The sequence below is a fragment of the Eptesicus fuscus genome, chromosome 7, assembly GCF_027574615.1.
Source record: "Eptesicus fuscus isolate TK198812 chromosome 7, DD_ASM_mEF_20220401, whole genome shotgun sequence".
Classification (NCBI taxonomy): Eukaryota; Metazoa; Chordata; class Mammalia; order Chiroptera; family Vespertilionidae; genus Eptesicus; species Eptesicus fuscus.
This window is the reverse complement of record NC_072479.1, coordinates 93,419,420-93,438,731: the sequence shown is the minus strand read 5'-3', so window position 1 is coordinate 93,438,731 and position 19,312 is coordinate 93,419,420. Positions and strand designations below refer to the sequence as shown.

The following is a 19,312-nucleotide window of genomic DNA, read 5'->3' as shown; positions in this document are numbered from 1 at the left end:
AAAAGTCCTTGGGCACTAGAGAGCATTTTGGCTCGTTGTTATTTAAAGTCATTATTCTCTGTGTATCCTTTTCCCAGCCTTGCATCCATACTAGCTGTAAGTTAAAAATAAGAGAAGGACACAGATCTTTAAAGAACAGTAAATACTAAGGCTGCATCTTCTCTGGTATTATTCCAGTGTCTTGTCTTTTTTACTAAGCTGATTTCCTTTAGTTGAAAACATATGGTGATAGCTTAATTTGGAAATAATAAAAGACATTTATTAAAGAAAGACAGTTTTACTGGATCTTGTTGGTAGCTTATTAACAGAGATTGTTTTAGCAGACAGTTGTATTTTTTCACATGGACAGTAGATGGAAGTCGATCATTGGAACTTGCTGTCAGAATTGTGTCCTATCTCCGTAGTGAGTCAGACTCAGAAGCATTCCATGTCAATGACTGGAAAGGAGCCCTATATCAGTAGCTCCTGTGTTAGAATTTCTGATTATTTTAAAGTCCATTTAGAGTCACTGTTAGCAAGTAAAAACTCAAACCCTAAGAATTAAAGGAAAAAGGGGGAAATGGTTAGCTTCTAAAAAGTAATTTTTGTGTTTTCTCCTCCAGATCATTTTCATGAATTATATAAAGTAACTCTTCTCCCAAACCAGACTCACTATGTTATCCCAAAAGGTGAATGCCTGCCTTATTTCAGCTTTGCAGAAATAGCCAAAAGGGGAATCGAAGGCGCCTACAGTGACAACCCCATAATTCGACACGCTTCCATAGCCAATAAGTGGAAAACCATCCACCTCATAATGCACAGTGGAATGAATGCAACTACAATACATTTTAATCTCACACTTCAAAGTAGGGACGACAAGGAGTTCAAAATCCAGATCTCAGTCGAGGTTGACACAAGAGAAGAACCGAAACTGAACTCTACCACCCAGAGGTCTTACCAGACATTGGTTAGCCCCATAACACTTCTTCCAGAGGTGGAAATCCCATTTGAGGATATTCCCGAAGAAAAACGCTTCCCAAAGTTCAAGAGACACGATGTTAACACAACTGGGAGATCGCAAGAGGAGGTGAAAATTCCCCTGGTAAACATTTCGCTCCTCCCCAAAGAGGCCCAGTTGCGTCTCACTAACTTGGATTTGCAACTAGAACGTGGAGATATCACTATGAAGGGATACAACCTATCAAAGTCAGCCTTGCTGACATCGTTTCTGATGAACTCACAGGATGCTGAAGTAAAAATAAACCAGGCTGTCATCACAGAGGAAAGAAATGAGAGTGTGGCGGCCCCACTGGAGCAGCAGGTTCACAGAAGCACCCGGCCAAACAGCTTAGGAGCACCGGAGAGATTACAGAGGTCGACTTTTCCAGCAAAGACAATAAAAGTGAATGGCCACTACCAGCGTCGGACTCCACCCCGGGACTTGGAAACCAAAGCAAGCTTTCGATCTGAAAGTCAGACCCAAAAAGTGGGAGGTGGAAGTGTGTCCAAAGAAAAGCTCTCATCTCTGATTGTTCCACAGAAAAACCAGGTGCCCAGAGAAGAGCAAATCATAGGGAAAGAACAAGGGGAAAACAGAATGGAGGACAACGCTGAAAGTCACATAGGTGCTAAGGAAGTATTGCCTGGAAGAAAGCTGCAACATTATACTGACAGTTACCCCGGCTTTTTGCCCTGGGAGAAAAAAAAGTATTTCCAAGATCTTCTTGATGTAAGTTACATCTAGCCTTATTCCATCCCATGCTCAGAAACAATAAATAACCTTGTAAGTGATGATAATGTAACAATAGCTACCAATTGTTCAGCACTTCCCTGCGCCAGCCACTGAATTAAATGCTTTTTCTTACATGGTTTCATTTAATTATCTCGGTAACCCTAACTGACAAGTGTTTGTCTCTGGTGAGGTGTGGGTAAGGAGTCCATAGGGAAAACTCCTTACCTTTGCCTGGAGGTATCAGGGAAGGCATCCTTGAGGAAGTATCCTGGGAGCTGACTTGTGAAGGGTGGGTCAGCGTTGATAGACCCAGAAAAATCCTGTGGTCTAGGCCGGACTGTGAACAAAGCACAGCCATGGGCAGATGTCAGGCTGGAAGAAAGGAGGATGGAGAGGGAACTGGGTCTTACTCCTTTCATTGTATTCAGGAAGGATCTTGTACCTGCTGCAGTAGGCATTGGATGATTGTTGAGTGAGGACTGCAGAGTCCTTGTCTAGGTTTATTTCCTCACTTTTTTCACACACACCCCTGCGCCCCCCTCTTCACCACACAACTCTTGTTCTCAAGCCAATGCCAGTGATACTTTCTCTGAAATCCAGTTTAGTCCTGCTCTTAGGGTCCTCATGTCATTTGCCCCTCATGGATTCTTAGTGACTAGTTACTAAATTACACTGAGCGGCCAGATTATTATGATCTCTGAACGCATAATAATCTGGCCACTCAGTGTATATCCTATATAACAAAAGGCTAATATGCAAATTGTCCCCTCGACCAGGAGGGGACACACACACACACACACACACACACACATACATACACATACACACACACACACACACACATTGAGTGGCCAGATTATTATGCATTCAGAGATCATAATAATCTGGCCACTCAGTGTGTATAAAAGGGTACCTTTATCTTTGTTGACCAAGTATGCTTTTGCACTAAACCTAATGCTGTATTACGTGGAATTCTCTTTTTAGGAAGAAGAGTCATTGAAGATGCAGTTGGCATACTTTACTGACAGTAAACATACTGGGAGGCAACTAAAAGATACATTTGCAGATTCCCTCCGATATGTAAATAAAATTCTAAACAGCAAGTTCGGATTCACATCTAGGAAAGTCCCTGCACACATGCCTCACATGATCGACCGAATAGTTATGCAGGAACTGCAGGACATGTAAGTCTGGCTTGTGTTTGGGTTGCTTGCATGTGTTCAGAGCCGCAGCTGCTGGAAATTTACATCTTTATCCTTTGCAGCAGCATGGATGGATCTGGAGAGCATTATGCTAAGTGAAATAAGCCAGTCAGAGAAAGACAAGTCACATATGATTTCATTCATATGTGGAATCTAATGAACAAAATAAATTAACAAAATAGAAACAAACTTGTAGATATGGAAAACAGACTGACAGCTGGCAGCGGGGAGGAGGGTTTCAGGGCTGGGTGAAAAAAATGAAGGGATTAAGAAAAAAAAGAAAAACCCAACTCGTAGACACAGACAACAGTATCATGATTACTAGAGGGAAAGGGGGAACGAGGGTGGTCGAAGAGGGTAAAGGGCAGATAAATGGTGATGGAAGGAGATTTGACTTGAAGTGGTGAATACACAATACAATATATAGATGATGTATTATAGAATTGTACACCTGAAACCTGTTTAATTTTATTAACCAATATCACCCCAATAAATTCAATAAAAATAAATAACAAAAACAGAAAAAGAAACTTATATCTGTGCTGTGCTAAATTTATGGCTCTAATGGAAAGGAAAGAGATGCTAACTCTATAAACATTAGGTACTTCTTTATATTTTAAATATCCCGAGCTCATTATGTGTTATATTTGTACAGGTTCCCTGAAGAATTTGACAAGACGTCATTTCACAAAGTGCGCCATTCTGAGGATATGCAGTTTGCTTTTTCTTATTTTTACTACCTCATGAGTGCAGTTCAGCCGCTGAATATATCTCAAGTTTTTGATGAAGTTGATACCGACCAATCTGGTGTCTTATCTGACAGAGAAATCCGAACACTGGCTACCAGAATTCATGACCTGCCTTTAAGTTTGCAGGTGGTGTATTTTTCCCCCTACGCTTTGCAGCAGTTTCAAATGAAACTTTTAATTTTGATACTTTCTCTTTTCCCCCTACATATTTCAGTGTAATGCAAGTAAGAGTAATTCTTTTTAAAATATATATGTATTTTATTGATTTTTTTACAGAGAGGAAGGGAGAGGGATAGAGAGTTAGAAACATCTATGAGAGAGAAACATCGATCAGCTGCCTCCTGCACACCCCCTATTGGGGATGTGCCCGCAACCAAGGTACATGCCCTTGACTGGAATCGAACCTGGGACCCTCACTCTGCAGGCCGACGCTCTATCCACTGAGCCAAATCAGTTAGGGCAAGAGTAATTCTTAATAGTGAGTGAGGGTATTCACAACTAGTCCATTTTTAGTGCCAGCATGAAAACCAAATTTGAAGTTCATATTTCTGAGATTCCTTCTTTTAGGCTTGCAGTGGGGATTGCCATTGTATTGTCTGGAGAAGAGCCAGACCACGCCTGCACGTAAGGTTCTGGGACAAGTTCACTCAGGGGCTTCAGGTGTGGCCTGGATATCGGCCAGGCCTGTGGTGCAGCAGCCCCTCTGCCATGGCCTCTCCAGTCCCAGGAGCAGGGCGCTCACTAATGGAGAGTGCCAAGATGAATCTAACTGCACGACATCTGTCTGGTGATCCCCGGACCCATCTTGTGTAAAATGGTGCCTCCCGGTTCAGGATGTTTTATTTTGAAACAAAGATGAAATATTCGTGTTCATATTGTCTCATTCTCCTCTCTTTTCCTTAAGAATCATATAGTCAAACTCTTCTTGAAGGTAGCATTTAAAAAACTTTTGGAGTCGTTTATGTACTTTTTTTATTTAAAGCTACAATCATTACTTGTAATGTACCTAGAAGGTTTATTCTTTTATTTTGCTTTGTTAGGATTTAACAGGCCTGGAACACATGTTAATAAATTGCTCAAAAATGCTCCCTGCTAATATCACTCAGCTAAGCAACATTCCACCAACTCAGGAAGCATACTATGACCCCAATCTGGTAAGTGGCATGAGTTCTTTTATGTAAAACAGAAAGTATATCTTTATTGGGTGTTATTTATACCATTTCTGTATGGCATTTCAAAAACTAGAAGCGGACTCTATGTATATTTATATTTGGTGGAAAATAGTAGCACAGATAATCCAGAATATTTTATATCTTGCCTTGAAATATTTTTTCTTCTCCTGGATTTTAAACTAATATTAGGATTAGTTGTTTATATTCTACTAGAGGCCCGGTGCACGCAATTCATGCATGGGTGCACACCCGCCTTGGCTTGGCACCACCTGTTCACCTGCTCCACCATCCCACCGGGTTCCCACTCTCATCAGGGCCCATTGGGGCTGGCAGTATCTCCACTGCCGCCTGCTGCCAGTGCCGCATCGCCTACGACTGTCGCATTCTATGCTGCCCCCTGGTGGTCAGAAAACATCATAGCAAGCAGTCGAAAGACTGCCCGAGGGACAGTTTGCATATTAGGCTTAATTATTATATAGGACTAGGGACCTGGTGCACGAAATTCATGCACTGGGGGGTCGGGGGTCCCTCAGCCCAACCTGCTCCCTCTCACATACTGGGAGCCCTCAGGGGATGTCCTACTGACAGCTTAGGCCCGCGCTCCACAGGGAGCGTACCTAAGCCACAGTCTGGCCTCCCTTTGTGGGAGGCAACCGGGCTGGTCAGGGCAAGACACCAGCCCCATCACCCCACTGCTGCAGCCACTGTCAGGCACCGCAGCCACCAAGGTGTTTTCATCAACACGGACTCCAGTCCCTTCACCAAGAAAAAATGACAACTTTCTTTAGGCATTTTCAAGATATGTCTTTCATATGATATGGATTTCTTCATTTATTATCCTCACCTGAGGGTATGTTTCCATTGATTTTTAGAGATTGTGGAAGAGAAAGGGAAAGTCAGAGAGAAACACTTTGATTGGTTGCCTCCTGCATGAGCCCTGATCTGGGCCCTGGCCAGGGAGGAGCCTGCAACCTAGGTACATGCCTTTGATCAGAATCAAACCCAGACCCTGCTGTCTGCAGGCTGAGGCATTATTCACTGAGTCAAACCGGCTAGGGCAGGATATGACATTTCTTAGCCTTCCAGCAGCGGATCTTCATTTTTTTCTCCAGAAGTGTGGTGGAAAAACCCTAGATCACCTTTTTGGATTCTTATTACCCAAGTTACTAAGAATATTACCAGTAGCATACAGGAAGCTTAGCCAATGTGCAGTCAGAAAAGGTGTTTCCTCTATAGTTACACCAATGGAGGGCTGGGCCCTGCCCAGGCCTCTCCAGCTCCCTCTGATCACCGGCTCAGCCCCTGCCCAGGCCTGCCCAGACCGAAAGCCTCTTGGGCAGGAGCGGACCCCCAGCTCCCTACAATCAATCGCATGGGGTCCGCTCCTGCCCAGGCCGAAAGCAGACTCCAAACTCCCTGCCCAGGTGATCAATCGCAGGGGTTCCGCTGGTGTACCAAGCCGAAGAAACCCCCAGCTCCCCGCTTTCAATGGCAGGGGGTCCGCTTGCCACGCCCACCATCCAATCAGAGCGAGGAACTGGGTGTCCACCACGCCCACCATCCATCAAAAGCCAGGAGCTGGGTGTCTGCTCCGGCTCCAGGCCAAAAGCCTCCGGCAGAGGCTTTCGGTCTGGTGCCAGAGCGGACCCCAGCTCCCTGCAATCCGTCGCAGGGGGTCAGTTCAAGGTGCCTATGTATGCAAATTAACCACCATCTTGGCCGGGTTTATTTGCATACTCACTCTGATTGGCTGGTGGGCGTGGCTTGGCGTAGCAAAGGTGCGGTGTATTTGCACATTACTGTTTTATTAGGTAGGATAAGCAGACTCCTATTCACTAAGGATAGCAGAAGATAGTCCCAAAGTATTCTCATTGGCTTGGGAGAACAGTCCAAAGGTTAAATATTAACCAAGGAAATATTCATCAAGTAGAATACAATTTTTCATCAAAGCTAAGTGGCTTTGATGCTGGCCCTTTCTTGCTCTTACCAGTAGGAATGTGGATGATTTGCACACAATGATATTGGAGTGCCACTTGGTTGAAATGATTGGAAATCTCTGTTGTTTGTAAGATGCATCTCATTTTCAGAGAAGTGGGAGAAAATGTGCATTTAGAATCAAGGGAAAAGGGTTAATATAGTTATTAATGTGATGCTTACAGATATTTACTGCTGTATGGAAAATATTTACAAAATAAAATTATGTGGGGGAAAATAGTACCAGGTGCACAGTATGATTTAAACCATAGAAAAGTCCTAAATACCTATACATACACAGACACACACACACACCACAAAAAGTAATGGAAATGACAATAGGTTAAATCATAGGTGATTTTTATTTGCCTTTTTTCATACTATTTTCTATAAGGAGCTTTCAATTTCATAATTAGAATAAAATGGTACTTTAAAAAATTTACTATCTTGCAAAAGTTCAAGCCGTATATAAATAATTTATAGTTAGCTGCAGATAAGACATTTTTAGATGACTATAGAGAAGAGTAATAAATCGATTAAAAATCTGATTCCTGACAAAAGGAAATCATTCATTTAGCAATCCTTGTGCACGTCAGACACTGTGCTCCTCACTCCTGTTCAGGCATGAGCAGCAGCTATGGGAATCCAGAGACAAACTATAGGTATTGCCGATCATGTGTTGGTTAGCAGGGGTGAGGAACTTCCGGCCCAAGTTGCCATATAAAGCCCGTGAAATATTTGGTCTGGCCCTGCCAAGGCAGTAGGGGTGAGTTAATTAAATGTTTGGTCAAATATAGCAGGCTAATTTTTAAGTTGATAATTTTGTGTGGCCCGAGACTGATGTTATAAATATCCAAATGGCCCTTGACAGAAAAAAAGATTCCCAACCTCTGGTTAGCATATGACATGGGTTAGTATACAGATATGTGCCACTTAAAACTTTATTTACAAAAACGGGCAATTTGCCTGCAGGCCATAGTATGCCAATTTGATTTTTGAAAATATTCATCCTGATTGCTGAGACTTTTGGTGCCCTCTTAAATTTTGCACCCAAGCTGAATGCTTCACTTGCCTCACCCTAGTCTTGCCCCCTGTTGTAATTAATGTCTGACTTTCTCACAGCCACCCGTCACTAAGAGTCTGTTAACCAGCTGTAAACCAGTAACTGATAAAATCCACAAAGCGTATAAGGACAAAAACAAATATAGGTAAGTAGACATATAATATTCTCTTTGTTTAGTTTAAAAATAATTATTATGAGAGTCTAGTATTTTCATCATTTTACAATGGCTTATTAAGCATTCTTTTTTAACATTTATGTGAGATTGTTTTTTTTTTTTAGTAATATTGAAAGATTAACTCATTCTGAGGATGCTGAATCTGTTAAAGTTTAATAAAATGTTTTCCTTACTGAAAATCTGTCATATCCACATAAATATTTATACTCTTTATGTTTGATAATTAGGTTTGAAATCATGGGAGAAGAAGAAATTGCTTTTAAAATGATTCGTACCAATGTTTCTCATGTGGTTGGCCAATTGGATGATATAAGAAAAAACCCTAGGTACTGCTTTTTTCTTTTTAATTAATAACTTTAAAAATATATTTTATTGGATTTATTGGGATAACATTGGTTAATAAAATGATATAGGTTTCAGGTGTACAATTCTATAATACATCATCTGTGTAGTGTATTTTGTGTTCACCACCCAAAGTCTAGTCTCCTTTCATCACCATTTATGCCCCCTTTATCCTCTTCTATCTCCCCCTACCTCCTTTCCCTCTGGTATCACCATGCTGTTGTCTGCTAACAAAATGATCCAGTTAGTAAACTGTATTTATTGAACACTTAGTTGGGGACATGGTAAGTGGAAATCATTAATTTATTCCACAGCTAGAAGGCACTTTTCAAGATTATCTTTCCTAGTTCTGTTATACAGGCGAGGAATATCCAAAGAAAAAAATTATAAAACATTACTGCCTCTGAGAACCTTATCAGTAAATAAAGCATCTGTCTTAGGGCATAAATCTATTTAAAATATATTTGGAATCCACATTTTCTTGTTTTGTGAGGTCAGAATCATCCTTATGATAATCGGTAACCCTGGGTCTCCGTTATTTTCAGGAAGTTTGTTTGCCTGAATGACAACATTGACCATAATCATAAAGATGCCCAGACAGTGAAAGCTGTGCTCAGGGACTTCTATGAATCCATGTTCCCTGTACCATCCCAGTTTGAGCTGCCAAGAGAGTATCGGAACCGTTTTCTTCATATGCATGAGCTGCAGGAATGGTAAGTGCTCATGGTTCGTATATGTATGTGTGTATTTCTTGTTTCAGAGTGATGAAATGTCTTTTTATTAACATATACTTTTATTAATTTCAGAGAGGATGGGAGAGGCGGAGAGAGAGAGAGAAACATAAATGGTGAGAGGGAATCATTGATTGGCTGCCTCCTGCACACCTCACACAGGGGATTGAGCCTGCAACCTGGGCATGTGCCCTGATCGGGAATTGAACCATAACCTCCTGTTTCATAGGTTGACGCTCAACCACTAAGCCATGCTGGCTGGGTTGAAATTTCTTTAATGCGGTGTTTTTTTGCTCTATCATTAATTTTTAGAGAGAGTGGAAAAGAGAGGAAAGACAGAGAGAAACATTGATGTGAGAGAAACACATCGATTGGTTGCCTTCTGCATGTGCCCTTGACCGGAATCAAACCTGGCACCCTTCTGTCTGCAGGCCAATGCTCTATCCACTGAGCCAAACCAGTTAGGGCTAGAAGTAATTTTCTTTAGAAGTCCTCATCTCTGCCTGGATAACTTTTACTAATTCAAATGTAATGAAAAATCAGAACTCATGTTGGAAAAGTGTATCGTGTTAACATTTTAGAATTGCCTCCAGACAGTGTTTTTTGGTTTCCCATGGTTGTTTTTGCTAAACTGGTATATAAATAATTCTAAGTAATATAGTGAAACCATGCACAAAACTACATAATTGCTTTCTTCTCTCTCTACACAGGAGAGCATATCGAGACAAATTGAAGTTTTGGACTCATTGTGTACTAGCAACATTGATTATGTTTACTATATTCTCGTTTTTTGCTGAACAGGTAAGTTTTATATCTTATGTGGGGATCAAACAGTATTTCTTGGTATATTAGTATCTGATTCTTTTAGAAAATGATATAAAGTCACAAAAAATTTTTAATTTCTTCTATTGGTTTGTAGCTAATATGTCAAGTATCCTATATAATAAAGAGGTAATATGCAAATTGACCATCACCCCTCACAAGATGGCTGGCTATGACCAGGTTGGCAGGGGGGTTAGTGAGGGACAACCAAATGACTGAACAAGCAGGCTGTGTGGGGTGACCAGGCAGGCAGGGGGGTTAATGAGGGACAACCAAACGACTGAACAGCAGGCTGCATGGGGCAACCAGGCAAGGGGGGGGGGGGGGGGGGGAGCAGTTGGGGGCGACCAGGCCAGCAGGGGGAGACAGTTAGGGGTGACCAGGCCAGCAGGGGAGCAGTTGGGGCAACCAGGCTGGCAGGGAGGGCAGTAAGGGGTGACCAGGCAGGCAGGCAGGCAGGCAGGTGAGCGATTAGAAGCCAGTGGTCCAGGATTGTGAGAGGGATGTCCGACTGGCAGTTTAGGCCCGATCCCTGGGATCAGGCCAAAACCGGCAGTCCAACATTCCCCAAGGATTCCCGGATTGGAGAGGGTGCAGCTGGGCTGAGGGGACCCCCCCCTCCCCTGCCCCGTGCACGAATTTCGTGCACCGGACCTCTAGTATTTCATAATATGCAGGCATCAAACATAATAGCCTTTTATTTATTTATCTTTTAGATCTATTACCAGTATTCTTTTTATCTGGACCTCAGTAGATTAACTTGCAGACTTTAAGCTAAAACTGAAATGCTCTAAGTATTTTTAACCAAAACCCAAGTAGAATTCTTATCTGGTATTGTTTTTGAAAACGTGTCTCCAATTTTTTTCTTTCTTATAACCTTTCTAAAAGTGAGTGAAGTATCTTATCTTCATTTTTCCCAATTAAATTTTCTTTGAATTCCTGAGAGTTCTCCATGTAGGCACACAACCTCCTTCAGGTGAGGGTCCAGGAGTAGAAGGGAGATTTCTTTTTTTTTTTTTTTTTTTTTATTTATTTATTTTTTTTTATTTTTTATTTTTTATTTTTTTATTTTTTTATTTTTTTATTTTTTATTTTTTATTTCTTCTTTATTGATTAAGGTGTCACATATTTGTGAGGGTCCAGGAGTAGAAGGGAGATTTCTGATGTAAAAAGAAAGGGACAAGAGAATCCTTATTTAGGCCACAGGTGTGAAATGCTTTGAAGAAAAAGGGCTGGAGAAGGAAGGGAATGGTCTGGACTGACGTCACTTGTGCAGGGCAAGTGAACCTGGGCTCAGCCTCCTTTCCCGGTGACTGTGGAGTGGAGTTCTTTTTAGCTGTCACTTACAGGAAACTTACATTGAATTTATTTACCCTGAGATGGAGGAGGAGGTCGCAGTGCCTGGGCTTCCTGCCACAGAGGGAAGGAAATTCAGGAAATGGAGAATTGGACAGGAGAACAGGGAATATAAATCTTGTTCTTGATTTTTGTTGCCATTCTTCCTGGCAGGTAACATCTTTTTAAAAAAATCTTAAAAAGACTGTACCTGCTTCTAGAACAGGAGTCCAGTGAGGAAACTGAGCCTGTTGTGCTGGCCAGCGGTCAGGTCGGAGAGGGACCGTGGGTGAAAGGGCTCAGGTCCTTCACCTGTGTCATTTATGCCAGCAGAGAAAAGGGAACCAGAGAGGAGGAGGGAAGAGGGATGAGAGGAATGAGCCTCCTCTCTTCTTTACCTACTTGAATCAAATTCCTTAACCTGTACCGTGCTCACAAACAAACCAGCCCACCCTGCCTCTCCCTCTGCCCCAGAATCCCAGCTCATCATTCAAACCATGGACGTCTGTGCTTGCGCAAAGCCCTGCTTCCACCTCGACATGGAGGAGTAGTCAGCAGAATCCCAAATGGAAACCATAAAAACACATTTATTTTTCTCATAAAGTGGTCAAGTTTCTATTTCAGATGTAACATGAATAAACTGTTTCGACGAGAAAGAAATATTTATCCCAATTCTAAGCTAGTAAATTATAAATGAACTTTTTGCCTAATAACCCGTTCATAAATTAGGTATTACCTGTATTTTCAAATGATTGTTGCTCTGTTTAAGTATAGGGAGAAATGGTGATAGGATTTTAATATAGGGTGTGTGGATTTTTTTTAAGATTTATTGATTTTTAGAGGGAAAGGACTTGAGAGGGAGATAGAGGGAGAGAAAGAAACATCGATGTGAATGCAAAACATCTATCTGCTGCCTCCCACACGCTCCCCCCGCCCTCGCACCAGGGATTGAGCCCCGAAAGCCTGGGCATTGCCCTGACAAGGAATTGAACCTGTAACCTTTCGGTGCACAAGACAATGCCCAACCAACTGAGCCACACCAGCCAGGTTTTTAAAAAATGTTTTAAGAAATCTGTCTTGCATCTGTAGTCATTTTCAAGCCTGGAGACAGTGTCTTAATGGCTAAACAGAGCCATTTTCCTTCAACAGAAAGACTTGACACGACATCTTGAAAATAAGTATGCTTGGTAATAGCTGTATAAAAATCTGTAGCTTTAGGTCTTTAAAAAGTGAAGCTTAGACCAAAATAATTTTAATCCTCATGGATTTAAATATATTGTGGGCACATATCTAGGTATATTGATCCTACAAAGTGAAACAAAAGTAGGGATTGGTTTTGTTTTGGGGGAGGAATAATGAGACTAATTCGTTGTCTGTTTTTTATGTATAAGGCTGTGGACATAGTTAAGGTCATATGACTCAGAAAATTTAAAGTTTGTCAATTTGGAAATTAAAATTTATTTTCTGTCTTTCATCATTCAGTTAATTGCCCTTAAGCGGAAGATATTTCCCAGAAGGAGAATACAGAAAGAAGCAAGTCCCAGTCGAATCAGGGTATAGAAGATCTTCATTTGAAAGTCATCTACCTCGGCATTCATTGGGCATTTTAAAGCTTGGCAAAACAGAGATGTCTTCATGATGTGAAGCTTAGCCAGCTTGGCCTGAAGAAGGAAAAACACCCAGGACAATACTTGTTTTGTGGTGTCAGTATAGCCTACTGACCGGGGATTGTGAACATTCGTGTGTTGAGCAGTTCTGAACTGGTTTTACTTTTAAAGCATTTGCTCATGGACCTGTCATTCTTTTAATGAAAAGGGTCACTGACAAGAGACAGCTGCCAAGTTCCCACGGCAACCACTGTCAACTAACTTGAACATGAGAAGCCTACGCCAGTTTGGGATTGCTGGGAGATTGGGAGAGACCCCAGTTTTTGCATTCCAAAACCTTTTGCTGTGGTTCTACATTTTTGGTGTTTCTTTTTTCATTTCTCATTTTTAAAATTAAGTAGCTACTAAGTTAGCTAGTAATTCTTGCTTCTGAAAATAATGAATTGGGATGTCTAAACGTGTTTTTAATCAGTGTTGCTTAAATAATGCAGCAATATCACCTTCTAATTGGCAATATCTAAATTATTAATTTTATTAATGTTTAAGACTATTAAGTGGTCTTAAATGACTTACAACTACTGACAAGCTCCATGACTGACCTCTGGAATACTTTGTCCTTGTTTCCTCTGTCCCCTAAGAATACTGTGATTTCATGTGGAGATCTAATTGTAAAGGGCTAGACTTAAGTAGCAGAGCTACTTTTCAGATGTAATTATGTTTTGAAAATGTACATATTTGAACAGAAGTGATTCATTTTAGAAATGAGTGCTGCTGATGGTACTGACCTTACAGTGTTGTCTTTTTTAATACCCATCAGTATATCCCAATTGATTTTATATAATGCAGGGATGAGCAAACCTTTTCTGTAAAAAGCCACATAGTAAATATTTCAGGCCATATCTATCTCTGCTGCATTTTCTTCTTTGTTGTTTAGTTTCGTTAGTTTAAAACATTTTTTTAAACTGTAAAAATGTCAAAACCATGTTTAGCGTACAGCTGTACAAAACCAGACCACTGGCTGGATTTGGCCCACAGACCATTGTTTGCTGACCATTGGGATAGAGAATTAGTAATTTTATGTATGGGTAAGCCCTGACAGTCAGCCATATTTTATTTATGTCATTATGCAGTGGATTTCTGGAGACCAGATTCCCATGAGTCTTTTTTAACTCTGGCAGGTATTTTAGATCAGGATCTCAACAGTATTCTTTCAAAATGACACACATTTTGTAAAAAGAACTTGTGATGTAAATATTTTGTTTGTGCTGTAAGTTATGTATTTCAAAAACTGAAGTCTCATAACCATTTATATTTTGTCTGATGCTTTGATTTTTAAGTCTTTGAGGAATGAGTGTATTTATCGAGATTCGGTAGTCACTTGAATGCTTAGACAGTGTATCAGGGAATGTGAAAATAAGTGGAAAGGAATGTAAGACCACAGTAGTATTATAACATACTAGAGAATGTCATTTTGTAAGAGGGAAATAAGTTCTAAATGGGATTTATCATATGGTAAAAATGTAGGGGCTATCTGGAGATTATTTTAATATTTTTAAAATTGATTTTAGAGAGAGAGGAAGGGAGAAGGAGAGATAGAAACATTGAGAGAGAAACACCAACATCGATTGGCTGCCTCCTGCATGCCCCCTGTTGGGTACTGAGCCCGCAACCTGGGCATGTGCCCTGACTGGGAATTAAACCCATGACTTCTTGGTGGGTGGGTCAATGCTCAACCACTGAGCCACACCAGCCATTCTGGAGATCATTTTAAAAATGAAGAATTTATTTTAGAAAGGTAGAGAAATGATCCTTTGGGTGTGTTGGAGATGTCTGTGGTTTGGTAAATCTATTCACATCTAATTAGAAGTTTAATAGATAATGGGATTGATCATAGAATATTCATAGAATTATTCATCTAATGATTATGTAGAGTCCTAAGGACAGAGGAACTTTAGAAGTTGATGAGTAATCAAGTGGTTTCAAATTCTTAAAGCCTCAGAATCATTTTAGTTCAAATGACATTCTGTTGAAGGCCAGTATGTAATACAGAAGAAGGAAAGCTGCTCATGTTGCTTAACCCCAAGGCGGTGCCTCCAAACTCCCAGGCCTCACAGGCAGAGTTTCAAAATTGCCTGGACCATGCCCTGCATCTTATCACGAGGCTGCTAGGGTCATGAAGATCATGTGACTTGCCCAAGGTCTGACAGCCATTTAGAGGCAAAGGTGGATTGGTGCCCAGGTTGTCTGTCTCTTTTTCCCCATTCCCTCCAGGCCACGTTGAGTCCCCATGACATAATGTCAAAAGCAGGTAAAACACCCACTCTCTGCAGTCAGACTTCTGGGTTTTGAGTTCTGGATCCTGGACATTGTTTGCTATGATTCAGTTTTCTCTTTTAAAATATGGGAGGCAACACTGATATCTAAAGGAAATAGCATATGTAATATACCCAGCACAGTGCCAGGTAAATGTCAGTGGTGACGATGGTAGAGGTGAAAATTTGTGTGAAGGATTGTTACCCAGGGCAGAGGTGAGGTTTTTAGTGTAGTCAGGAGAAAATTATTACATTGCCCTTAGCTAAGTGAGACATTTTTTAATTAAAAAATGTTTTGCCTTCTTAATTTTTCAAAAGTGTTTTTATTAAGATTATTTCTACACATACCACGAAGTATACAAATAAATCACTGACAAATCAAGGATTTAAAGGGAAGTCTAAGCACAATTCAGATCAAAACATTTAAGAGAGAAACAGCATCAACCCCACAAAAATTCCTGTAGAGTGTAAAAAAGAGAAGGAAAACACACTTATTCCTTGAGGTCAATACAATCCCACACCAAAATATGGCTCAGTTACCACAAGAAAGGAAAAACCACAGGCCATCTACCTTATGAATCTCAAAGCACTAGCAAGCCAAATTCAGTTATTCCCCAAAGGAGCAATTCTTTATGATTAAGGCGAGTCCACTCCAGGAATGCAAGGTTGGCCCAGCACTTGGAAAGTCAATGCAATTCACATGACCAGGAAAAGAGAAATTTCATGAAAATCTCAATGGAATCTTTTTTTTAAAAAAATTATTATAAAACTTTTTTAAAAATATATATTTTTATTGATTTCAGAAAGGAAAGAAGAGGGAGAGAGAGAGAGAAACATCAATGATGTGAGAGAATCATTGATCGCTTGTCTCCTTCACACCCCACACTGAAGATCAAGCCTGCAACTCAGGGAATGTGCCCTGACTGGGAATCGAATTGAACCATGACTTCCTGGTATACAGGTCGACACTCAACCACTGAGCTACACTGGCCGGGCAAAACTTAAAAGTAATCTAGCACAATGACTTCCCATCTGTTCAACAGTTACTAAGATTTTGCCACATTTGTTGGCTCTGGTCTTTTTGTTTATTTATTTGTTGATACATTTTAAAGTGATTATCAGACTTCCTGGAAACAGGAATACAGGGCCTCAATTGTTGGGAGGTGAAAGGGCTTTTGTCAAACGAATTTCTCCTTCCCATTTGCATTGATCATAGCTACATCTTACTGAGCACATTCTATGTGCTAAACGCTTTATGCTCATAATCTCATCTCGTCACATCCCCATTTTACCATGGGGGCTAGCTAGTTTAAGTGCCTTGCCCGAGGTCTAATTATTAAGAGGCAGCTCCAACCTTTAACCTAAATCATTCCAAAAATTCACTCTTAGTCACTAAGATTCACTTGGATTTGCAAAGGACAAATCTAAGTCAACCTGCTTTAGGAAAAAAACAAGGAAGGGTGAAGGAGACAGATACCCTGCCAGGACTGTCACTCAATATGGCCTATCCCTGCCTCGCTGTGTGTCAGTTTTTCTCCCCATAGGGGGTGGTAGCAACTCCTGGCTCACATCCCCCAAGAAGCAGGAAGCTTCCTCTCTGGCTTCAATGTAGAAAACCCTTGTGGACATGAGTTACTCTGATTGGCTTGGTCTGGGTTCTGTGGCCAGGGGGATGGAGACTTTTACCAAAAGAAGGGGGAAGGGATGCTGGGCTGACCAAAAACACTATAGCTTCACAGAATAAAGATTGGGTGCATGTGGAAGACTAAGTTTCTGGATTAATCACTCAAGTTGAAGGTAAGCTGCCATACTTGAAAGCAATTAGAAAAAATCAAATCTGGTGATTAGAATACAGCGAACCTTATACATTTTTCATTGTTGAAAGGATTCAAAGAAATGTTTGTAAAGCATCAGTACATTCCCTGCCACATAATAAATACTTTATAAATGGTTCACAATTGGTTCCAAGTTATCTTTCTGATCTTATACTTTTCCTCCCTTTCCAGCCTCACCCATGGCCACACACTGTGCCAGCCACATTGCATTTTCCCAAACACACTATGTACTTTTATGCCTCTATATCCTTTCAGATGCTGTTGTTATTGTTTGACCTGTCCTTTCCTTTTTATCTGTTAAACTTCTCATATTGCAAGGTCCATCACCAGTAGTTCATCTACTGAGAAGTTTTCTAAGAGACTGACTATGTCACCTGGAGTTCTTTAAGACAGTGAATAGGGAATAAGGGATGGAATGTTTAGACTTGCAAAGGACCTTAGCAAGATTCTACACCACTGGTTACTAAAGATGAAAAAACTTTTTGTCAGAAATCCAGGTAGAGGAAATGGGTGATGATCTATATGGAGGAGTAGGAACGATGTGGTCTTGTAAGAATTAGCACTGAGACGTGAACTAGGCAGTCTGAGAGTGATCAAAGTCAATAAAACACTGGAGCCCTCATTTTCCACATCTTTTTTTTTTTTAATTCTCACCTGATTTTAGAGAGAAAAGAAGGGAGCAGGGAGAGAAACATTGTTAGACCCGAAACCGAAGTATGTGCCCTAACCAGGGATTGAACCCCAAACCTTAATGATGTACGGGGACAATACTCAACCAACTGAGCCACCTGGCTGAGGCTTTGCTTGCCACATCTTAGATAAAAGAGGTAAAATAATTAAAAACAAAATTTGCAGAACAAAAGTCAAAATATATTTTTAAATTATTTTTGGGGAAATACATGCATGTACAGAAAGAAAGAATAAAGGGTAATACAGCAAATTTAAAATTGCATATTATCTCTTGGTAATGAGATTATGAGTGGGAATTTCATTTTCTTCATAAAATTTATCTTCTGAAATTGATTTACATATTAGTTTTACTACTATAATAACCATTTAAGAGTAAATATTAGGTGAATTTTAATAACCCATATTAAATTTTTAGTGGAAAGTAGAATGCTTTTTGTTAGCCAACCTCAGGAAAGCTAAGCTTTGGCTCCATTTTAAGAGACTTCATGTGATGAAATAGTCGTTCTAATTCTTGTGTTTTTATTTAGTTGGAGGAGGATTAAAATTTGAAACTTGAACATAGATGATTTCTCTGTTGGAACTAGAAAAGTATAAAAAGATGACAACCCAATCTTGATTATTCTTGGAGTATATCATTCATATCTTTTGTTCCTTATTTTCTTTCTGTTTTTCACATTTTTAAGTTTCCTAACATTTGAGAAAATAAGGCAATGGTGTTAGTAAGTCACCAGATGGAGATGTTGAGCTGTCCTTGTTAACGTAAAATGAAGGTAGTGGTTCCAAACTTTAGGTGGTATGAGAATAACCTGGAGAATTTATTTAAATGCAGGTTCCCAGTCCCCATTTTCAGAGTTAATTTGGTAGGGCTTGAATTGGGCCTAGAAATCTGAATTTTAACACGACTTCCCCACTTCATTCTCTGCTAGTGATCTTGATACAAGCTGGTCCGTGAACCACTCTGATATGTGAAGCTATGTGTATATATTAAAACATTTAGAGAAAGGATACAAAATGAGAAATAAAAAGGAGTAAAGCCAAGTCCTGGGGAATTGCAAATCTTGCAAGAGGCCACTGAGGGAGGAAGTAGAATGATAAGAGAATAATGAGACTGTGTAGCTAGAGAAGCCAAAGGAAGACAGAATGGAGGAAAAAAGAGTGGTCAACAGTTTTGACTCTTGCCAAGAGTCAAATGCGATGAGGACGGGAGAATGTTCACTTGATTTAACAATAGGCAGGTCACCAGTCACTTTAGAGCAAGTATGTCAAACTCAAAGGCTAACATGGGCCAAATAAACAAGGTTTAAGTTTATGTGGGCCGCAAAAAAACAAAAGCTTCAATTTTCATAGAAATGTAGGTTCTGGTTTGAGGATAGGATGCCTAAAAGAGGCATTTTGAAGGTTGACCAGCTTCAGGTGTGGCCATAGAAGTTGGGGGACTTTGAATGGAGTGTAGATGCAGGTCATTTCAGATGAGGACGTTAGGAACTGAGGGCAGGAGTTGGGGTGAGAAGATTGTGCCAGATGCCAGAGTGTTCAGTAAATAGACGGGAGGCCAAGAGGTAGATATCAAGACTGCTTGGGACATCTACCTC

At 40.5% G+C, this 19,312-nt stretch overlaps 1 protein-coding gene across 1 annotated transcript in view; it reads left to right on the top strand.

The window, feature by feature from the left end:
- The window catches only part of GNPTAB (N-acetylglucosamine-1-phosphate transferase subunits alpha and beta), a 51,967-nt gene extending 37,775 nt beyond the window's left edge, over positions 1-14,192 (top strand). The window contains exons 13-21 of the mRNA XM_054719411.1: positions 603-1,708; positions 2,696-2,895; positions 3,569-3,788; positions 4,703-4,816; positions 7,931-8,016; positions 8,274-8,372; positions 8,934-9,101; positions 9,830-9,920; positions 12,759-14,192. Of these exons, the coding sequence (XP_054575386.1) occupies positions 603-1,708; positions 2,696-2,895; positions 3,569-3,788; positions 4,703-4,816; positions 7,931-8,016; positions 8,274-8,372; positions 8,934-9,101; positions 9,830-9,920; positions 12,759-12,836 (2,162 nt within the window). The 3' untranslated portion in view covers positions 12,837-14,192. The remainder of the gene's footprint in view (positions 1-602; positions 1,709-2,695; positions 2,896-3,568; positions 3,789-4,702; positions 4,817-7,930; positions 8,017-8,273; positions 8,373-8,933; positions 9,102-9,829; positions 9,921-12,758) is intronic.
- The last annotated feature ends 5,120 nt before the right edge of the window (positions 14,193-19,312 follow it).